Raw genomic sequence first — 9,282 nt, 5'->3', positions numbered from 1 at the left:
ATGGGGAATTAAAATTAACGCTGAGCAATGTTTTGCAAATCGCTGGCTCGGCAACATTCCAAGAATCTCACAATGGCGGGTTCTTTGAATATTCCCGTTCTGGAACAAAATGAAGTTGTAAAGTTTTTAGAAAACGATTCATATTTAAAAGAAATCGAGAGTAACTATCAATGTATCGATGTGAAAGACATCCAAGAAGGCATTGACTTTTCACTGTGTGCCGTAAAAGGTAAGGTAATGATTTAGATGTAAAGTTCTTGCCTGAACGAGATAGAGGGATGTAGAAGCTTTGACTAGTACTGTACAAATCCTAGCAATTGAATTGAAGTAGAAGGAGAGGAAGGCTCTGAGGAGAAACAAACAAATTTAAAGAGTTTTTAAGCTGTGATGATTTCTTTAAAATTAATATTAACATTAATTATTTTTCACAGGAGTAATCACTAAAGTCCACCCAAGCTTTCAGACACCAAGAGGCTGGATAAAGAAATTGCACATCATAGATCTGAATCCAAATAATCAACCAGATCTCACCATTGACGTTAGTGACCCAACAGCTGTTATGCCTGTTTTTCTGAGAGGCAGTTTGGTTGAAAAGTGCACTTCCTTGAAGGAAAATGACCTCTTAATGATCATAGGAGCAGAGGTTGAGAAATCTGCCATTGCGGGACACAAGTTCAACATCATTGCAAGTGAAGAAAGAGATCTTAAAATATGGGTGGTGCAATATACAAATAAAAAAATGTCAAGTGCTGTGTTGGCAACTGTTCCAAAACCTGTGGAATCATCTGATTCAACAGCTGTGGAGAAGAAGTTGTGCGGCAGAGAGGATAGGGCAAATGAACCACCCTTCAAAAGATGCAAACTTGTGTTGCATCCTAAAACCGAGACATATACAAGACTAGCAGACTTGAAAGTTAATGCTGTGGTTAACATCTATGGTGTGATCAAGTTTTTCAAGAGTCCATTTAAAACCAAAGGTTCTGATTATGTTTGTACCTTGAGCTTGGTTGACCAGTCTTTTGACTGCTTGGATAAAGGATTCAAATGTGTTCTATTTTCCAAATCAAAGGAGAGATTGCCACCAATTAAGTCAGTGGGAGATATGGTGCGTTTTCATCACTTTGGAGTTGGCCAGTATCGGGGTGAACTTCAGGGAAAGTTTCTGCCTGATTCGTCGTGGTAGGTTACCTTTTAACTATTTTTTTTACTGATATTAAACATTCCTTGCAAAAATCTAGGAAGAATGTACTGCACATTCTCGATTCCACTACCATAATAGCACAAGAAAGAACCAAGCATCCATTCAATCATTCAAGCAGCATGTAAGATATCAAAATATTGATATTTTTAAAGATATAACAAATTTGTGATGATCAATGTATCATAGAAAAATCTAAGAAATTTGAACATTGGATCCTCCAAATCTCCCTTGATGCTTAATAAGCATTGAGCCATTGACCACTGTGAACAACATTTAATTTTCACAAGCTAGGCATATATTATGTCTTAGGGTAGGGACTAGCTACCTGATGATTTTTGATGCGGGAGGAAAATTGGTGAACCTGTTCAAATACCCTCGGAGCAGGGCACCAAAACCCAGTCCATTTGTGGAAAAAAACTAGGATTTAAATGCTGTGGAGTGATCTCACCACTGTAATGTCCCTGGTCCTCCCCCCTTCCCATTTTTGTTTCTTTCATTAATGTTAGAGTTTTAATGTTAGTTCATAATGTTAATGTCATGACTTTAACTCTTTCATCAGTTATATCTGATATTAGTTTGCCTGCAAGATGCATAACAGCAAAGCAGTAACAAAAATGACATACCGGTATGCAATGTCCTGCCAGCCTGATCCTAGACATGAAGTTACATCTGCAACTTCATCTAATAATAGTACTCAGAATTCCCGTTGCTCAAACTCTCTGTTAACAGTTTTGACCTGATATGGTTGCTTTTCATCAACTTTTTTTTTCAATATCCAAAGTAACAGTTCTATTCAATAAGAACAAGTGGAAACTGAGGGAGAACAGTTTGGAGAATATGGTGACATACGGTGCTTTGTAAGGTTTTTAAAGTATCTTCCATGACTCCTTTTTACAGGATTGTGTTTGATTCCAGCAATTGTGTAGACACACCTCAAGTGAGAGCTTCTTCAAAGTCATATGTTTTGACGGATACAGACAGAGAGACCATTAAAGAATTGAAAGAATGGAGTACCCACAAGGAAACTCTTAATAAACAACTTGCATTCACTACGTTACAAGACTTGACCACTTCCCAGAATTTTGTGAACCTTCTTTGCCAACTTGTATCCAGGAGTTACACTGCAAATGGTGCTGTTATGCTGACATTGTGGGATGGCTCATATCCCGCCTGTCAATCAATCCCAGTTGGGCCAATCACTGAACAGGGAAGGATTACTTCAGACGAGCTAATACACAAAGCAGGCAAGAGATGTGTTGCAGTGTTTCTTTATGATGATCACGTCTCAGGTGATATCATACGTGCTGTCCCTGGAGATTTTCTTTGTCTTAGGAATGTGCATCTAAGAGAAATAAAGGAAGAAAGCAATGTGATGGCAGACAAATCAAAGGTAATGAGTGTATTAGGAAATAGTAATTTTATTTGTGTTTTTACTTTTCCACAAAATCCTCAGCACACTCACAAATTATTATTAGGGGACCTAAGCAATGACAACGGCGACATCCAGATTCCCAGGGCTCTCTCTCTTCCTTCCTCAAGAAAAGTACCCTGGTTGCGACTGGTCACATGTCTCTCTGTACAAATCAAAGCCGCCCTGAGTGGGTCCTCGACTTAATTTTGTCAACAGCAAAATTCAGTTCTGTCTAATGGGAAAGAAGGATACCACTTGCTTTTTTTTACCAAATGTCATTCACCTTCTAAGGAGACTTCAAGTTGCGCTTCTTTGGGTTGGCTTATAATAAAGACATTATTATGAAAGTAAAATAAGTAATATGTCTGGAGCTGAACACGACATGAAATGATATCCACGGGCAAAGACGAGTTACAAATCTTGTTTGTTTGACGTAATAGACATTCTTGCGGCAAGTGATGTTTCATTTTCACTCCCTACTGGGATCAGTAGATGAGATCAGTGGCGACCAAAAAAAAACCATCATACCGCTCCCGTCAGTAAGCCATTTTCGAGTCCACAAGCCTTTTTAGAGACATCACTGCAAAGCCGTCCGCTTCTGCTGGAGAGAACAGGACAGTCACAACATCACAACACCGGGGACTTCATCCCCTACTCTTCTCGAATTGTGTGTGGGTTCTTTAACGTCCCACTGGAAACTTGTGATCATAGAAGATATTTGGGAGACGGGGCCTACGGTTTATAGTCCTTATCCGAGAGGTCTTAAAAGTCTAATCATTTGCAGATGAAATTACAAAGGCCGCGCTTTACCCTCAGTTATTTTGAGATTCTGAGTGTTAATATGACCGAGGTTCGAACCCGCGACTTCTCGCATGACAGCCCGATGCGCGGTGGTTTCTAGAGGGAGGAAGAGAGAGGACCCTGGGAACGAGGTTGCAACGGCAACGAGAGCGTCACAAAGCAATAGCTTTGCACGCCCTGGACGAGCGTTTTTCACTTTTGTCCATTTCTTTGGCGTCGTCTGCAAAACAGGAACGTGAAATAGCCAAATTTGATGTTTCATGTAGGACGTCAGCACTTGAGAATAAATTTTCATTTTCTCCTCTAAATTAGTCGCCGTTCCGACCAGTATCATTTTTGATGAACTATCACACCTTTCAGTGTCATATTAAAAGGCTATAGGAGATATATGAATAAAGAAATATATTTTGAATGAATGGTGACTTGGAGATGCTTGGCAAAAATTCGAGAGCTCCTTTTCGGGTGGTTAACATTTTGGCGTTTTCTTCACTATAATTGCGAGAATTCTGTACTCTGACAATGTCAGTCCTACCACTAAAGCCGGACAGTTGGGGAGCTTTAGCAACGACGACGGCAACGGAAACGGATACGTCGTCGGTAAATGTGAATTCGTGTTATGATAATCGCCTCGCGACTATTCCAAGCGTTTTAACGTGACAAAGGTTTGGCAAACCCTCAAGAACGAAACTAGTATGAACGGCGCTAAATTTAGGGGAGAAAAGTTAAATTTTATCCTCAAGTGCTGACGTTCTCCCTAACACGTCAAAGTTGGTCATTTCACGTTTTAGGGGGTTTAAGAAACGACAACGGCTACGGCAACGACAACGCCAAAAAGAAGTAATATTATTGATTGAAAAAACCAAAGTGATCGTGCTGCACGTGCGGCACGCATTTTTGAACATTTCTCTCCCGTACTCGTCAAAACTACTACGTGAAATTACCAAATTTGAGGATTTGACGACAACGTGGACAAACTACAGTGAATCTTTCAGTCTCGCTCTTTACTTCAAATCCGTCCGTACCAATCCAGTTATAGGACACTTCGCACATATTTTATAAGATAAACAAGATTGAATAATCCCAAAATACTTAGAATAGCTCAAACTTATATTTTGAAGTGACGTTTTCGTCCCCGTAGCCGTCGTGGTTTCTTAAACTCCCTTTTGTTTTGCTGACGACGGCGAAGAAATATACAAAAATGAAAAGATGCACGTGCAGAGCGTGCAAAGCGATTGCTTTTGCTCATTAAATATGCAAATTTGTGACGTTCTCGTTGCCGTCACCTTTGTCGTCGGTAAAGCTCCCTATTGTCACATGATGCCGAGTCCCACGAGTCTCCTATACACCTTATTCCAAAATGGCCACTGATTTATGCGCATACAAAATTGTTGCCTGGTTCAAGATAAAATATTCTTTTGAATTTAAGCTTAAGAACGAGGCATCAAGGGCTAATTTGAATAAAAACAAAAGAATATTTAAATGGAGGCCATTTTGGAATAAGGTGTGTGGTTTGTTGGTACTGCATCCGAACTAGTAATCGGCCGCTCGTAGGTTCGACTCCTGCAACTGAGCACTCGGATTTTTCCGAGTATCCCCGAGTCACCATCGATAATTTCTTCAATTTGCTGCACATTTTTGCTGCTTGTCAACTTGTCGTGTAGGTAGAAAACAACGAAAAATCAATAAGGAAGTAAACAGGTTTTAGTTCAGCTTAAGCTGTGATCAGTCCCATTTTTAGCATCGCTCGTATGTTCTCTTATGTCGTCGCTCGCTAAAATTGGGCCTGACCAAAACTCTCTCAAGAATTCCGGACGGTCATTATGGCCGACCAAAGTCGTTATCTAATTGGCTGTTAAAACGCTGGAAGTGCGTCTTCCAAGACGCACCAAGTGATTTACTTCGTCTAGACGCATAATGTGTCTCCCGCCCGTCTTTATACAGGACGAATTAAATGACGAACAAAGAGACGCATTAAAAAACGTTGCCCAAAGTCCTCCGCCTCCTTGACTGGATTTGATTTGATTTGCACTGGAAGACTAGACACCTTAACAGAGTTCCTTTCCTCTCTAGACGCATTATACGTCTCTGGTGAAAAAACGGTAATTAATTTTACTTTGTCATCTTCTCGAACGGAAGCAAATCTTAGTGATGGTTTCAGCGCCCGGCATATAGTCTGACTTCTCGCAGTATTTCGTTCTTGTGGTCTCACCTTCAAGCTAATCAAGCCAGGGCGACCACATACTGGCACTTGCAGCATTGCTCCGTCGCTTACTCTTCACGGACGCAGTTGCTTGTGAACTGGCGAATGGACGAAGTGTTGTTACACCAGGATTCCGTTTTTAAGTACTTACCCGAGAGAAACTGAAATTCTAAGCATATGAAGATGAAATTACAAAGGCAGCAATTCTTCCTCCGTAATTTTAAGGCCTTGAGTGTTGGTTCCAGCCAGGGTTCGACCCTCGAAATTTCACACGGCAGCCAGATGCTCAAACAGTTGAACCAACCAACAAGTGTAAAGAAATTTGAAAGCTGATGTTTCCGGTGTTAGCCCTTCATCAGAGCGAATGGAAGGGCTGTAGTAAACGCTCGAAACCTCAGCTTTCGAATTTCGTTACGGGGGTCAAATTACTTCCCTACCGACGCAGCAGCACAGTTTCTTTCAAGCATAGAAACTAAACCCTTTTACCTGATCAGTGCTTTGTTAACTTATTTGTTTCCAATTTTGTGTTTATTTTCCTAGTCAGCTCATATTCGCCCTTTAGTCAGCCTGGAAGTTCACAGTGGCACGATATGCGGACGTGGTGTTGAAATTCTACCGCCAGACGACCCAGTGGTTACCTCAAGCGCAATCATGAAGCTCATCGCTGAAGCAGAAGTGACAGACATCGAGCCTGAACAATGCAATGTCTCGGAGATTAACACAGTGCAAAGAGAGAGAATTTCCTCTGCTCCGTCTGCCGTCTGTGAAAAGATTAACACAGAGCAAAGGGAGAGAATTTTCCCTGATACGTCTGCCGTCTGTGAAGAGAAGCAGGCTGAAAACAAGGATGATGCTAACAAGCAGAGGTATCAAAAGGCATTGTCTGCAAACGTGGAGAGCCGTTCGCTCCAGACATCGTGCACGATAACAGAGCACCCATGCGTACCGTTCACTTCTCTAAAAGACATTAAAACCTGCAGAACGGTTCCTAATAAGTTCCGCTGCAGAGTTAAGGCTTTGGTGTATCTACCATCCGATGTTAGGCGTTTTGTACGCAAATCTTGCCAGTCCTGCAGATATTTGTTCGCTGAACATTCTGACTCGAATTCTTCTGACGATGGTGCCTCATCTGAAAGATCCATCTTGTGTTCTCGATGCAACCAAGATGCCGGTCTTGTTTACCTATTTTCCCTCGTCATTGAAGACGAATCTGCGTTGCTTCATACTATGGTGTTTGATCAAGATGTCGCTTTTTTCTTTCCCGCTCTCCCACCACCTCAAAATTTCGTTGAACAGACTCAAATTCACGAATCATTAGGTGAGTGGATGTTTTCCATGACACAGAATTCGAGCAATTCCCTTGAATTTGTAAACCAAGATCCCAGAGGGGACAAGCGACCGTGGCTAGAACTTTGTATAATGTCTTATTTCCCACAAGGAAACGAAGGAAACGGGAAGATTCTGTATCGAGTTTTCGATTCCACGTTTGTTGGCGAATCGTGAATTTAGGTGTAACGTGAAGAAACTGTATTGACCTTTGTATTTTTTCAGTCCTAAATATGGATTACTTCCATAATCAAGATAACAGAAGCACAAAACATGTCGGGATTGCCCTGTAACAAGGTGGGAAACGTTGGTAACTTATGAAGATCGCGATTGCGAAACGAAAAACTTTACGAGTTGGTCTTCATTTTAAATAACAAATAACTAAGTACAAGAAAGTAATACTTTATTGGTTCAGGTTATTACTACAGTTCACTTTTATTCCACGATCAGGTCAAGGGTAATCTCGACCTCGAAGACGGGAGAGTCCCTCGGAATGAGGATGAGGTAGCCGCATTGAGAGTTCTCCCACAGCGGACAGAAAGAGCGTGCATATTACTTCTCACGTCTGTCTAGTGCTTGATTGTTTATTTGATTGGCCAGTTTGATAGATAGGGAAGCAAAAGAAAAGAAATTTCCTGGGAATGGGCGGGGTTCGATTTGTGATTTCGGAGCACCTCCGCAAAACCCGGAAGAATTTTGTCATGATAATGTGGTACGGAGACCTGGGACAGAATAGCACCGCGCCGGCGCGAATAAGACAGTTACAGTCTTACGGTAATAGACCAAATGTTGCACCCAATTCAAACCCTTTGGAAATAAACGTTTTATTCTAGGTATTTCCTTATCATTGAAATGTGAATGCTACATTATAATGCAAATACAATACACAAAGAATCTTCACTCCGGGAGATTTGAACTGGGTACATTGATTTGGCCCATTTGGTCTGTGGTAAAGATTTATACACCGCACATATCACCACATACAGGCAGCGTTTTATACACGAACGCGGTTTCACATCGATAGGGTTTCACGACTTCATGCGATTTGGAAATGTTTACACTATGTGCAAAATCCACCATTTTGAATCGAACAATGCAAATTTCGCGCCAAAATAGTAACCGTATTCAAACCGATGCGGTTTCGCTGTTTACGCGATAGATGGAACTGCATCGTTTTGAAAACCCTCCACTTTGGCAGCGGTTTCAAATCGACACGGTTTTGGCAACAGTCTCGATCGGTGTCGTGTAAACAGAAGGTGTAACCGCATCGAAAAAGATGCGGTTACAACTGAAACCGCGTTCGTGTAAACGCTGCCTAACAAGTAAGATCCTGAGTTTCCGTCCGGTCCGACCAGGGTTTAAAGCGGGTTTGAAACCGCGATCTCCCTCAACCAACCCTCAACCCTCAACCAACTAAGCCACCGGTCGTGGGTACGTACATATCATTTACGATTACTGCGGTTTTCATAATTCTGTGGAATCTCATCTCAAGCGCCAATGGCCAAACTGCGTTTTGGCTTCCATCAATCAAAGTGTTCCGACGCCAAGCCGAGACTGATGACCAGAAACCACGGGGGCAGGTACAAATTCGCGGGTCTCGTTCACAAGTCTCTGTTTTACCAATACAGAAACAAATCTAAACATTCCTAAAAACTCTTGTTTAGGTCTAATTACGCCTAAGATTAGCTTTAACGAATGTTTAGGTTTGCTTCTGTATTGGTAAAACAGAGACCTGAGACCTGTGTTTTGTACCTGCCGAGACCCCGGACCTTTCGTTTCCACGGTATGTTCCTACTCGCGATCGACGCCGATGGAAAGCGATGAAATCTGTAGAAATCTTTTTACTGAAAAAACCTCTAAAAAGGTATCAATGGTATTCGAGCTGTGAACTAAACAAAAACTCCAATTCGCTTTCCGGAGGCAGAGTCGATCTTCCCGGCTTTGTTCGCTGGTCAATTCTTTCAAACTGATGGAAATAAGAAAGCGTTCTTTGTCTCACTCTCAAGAGGGAAAAGGGTTCAGTGAAGAGCACAGTTTTGACTGGACCACGATTTTGTTAAAAAGTTTAGAGCGGTTTTCAAATTGGTGTCGTAAAACCAAAACCAAAGTTATTACTTTGGCCAATCAAAAAGGATGGAGACAATCCAGTAAACCAACAAAACTCAAAGTAAATACACGTAGCCGACACAAAGCGCGGGAAAATGTGCACAAGGGAGCCACGATTGGTTTTGGTTTTACTTCTGATTGGTTGAAAAAAAGGCGCGAGAACCAATCTTTGAACCAATCACTGAGTGAAGTAATGCAAAACCAAAGTAATTATCTAATTACTTTCGACACTCAATT

General features: G+C 41.5%; 1 protein-coding gene across 1 annotated transcript; it reads left to right on the top strand.

Annotated features, from left to right (window-relative positions):
• Positions 1-72: 72 nt before the first annotated feature.
• On the top strand, positions 73-7,839 carry LOC138015157 (protection of telomeres protein 1-like). Its single transcript, XM_068862087.1, has 4 exons — positions 73-229; positions 432-1,179; positions 2,099-2,591; positions 6,154-7,839. Exons 1-4 carry the CDS (start codon positions 73-75, stop codon positions 7,114-7,116), a joined length of 2,361 nt encoding a protein of 786 aa, XP_068718188.1. The 3' UTR covers positions 7,117-7,839.
• Positions 7,840-9,282: the final 1,443 nt, after the last annotated feature.

Source organism: Montipora capricornis, chromosome 9 (assembly GCF_036669925.1).
Source record: "Montipora capricornis isolate CH-2021 chromosome 9, ASM3666992v2, whole genome shotgun sequence".
In the NCBI taxonomy this organism is placed as follows: Eukaryota; Metazoa; Cnidaria; class Anthozoa; order Scleractinia; family Acroporidae; genus Montipora; species Montipora capricornis.
This window is presented reverse-complemented; position numbering and strand designations above follow the sequence as displayed.

Excerpts from the sequence above, each read along its gene's own strand:
- LOC138015157 (XM_068862087.1), top strand. The coding sequence starts at position 73 with ATGGCGGGTTCTTTGAATATTCCCGTTCTGGAACAAAATGAAGTTGTA. Across the intron at positions 230-431 it reads TTCACTGTGTGCCGTAAAAG|GAGTAATCACTAAAGTCCAC; the intron begins GTAAGGTAATGA and ends TATTTTTCACAG. Across the intron at positions 1,180-2,098 it reads TTTCTGCCTGATTCGTCGTG|GATTGTGTTTGATTCCAGCA; the intron begins GTAGGTTACCTT and ends TCCTTTTTACAG.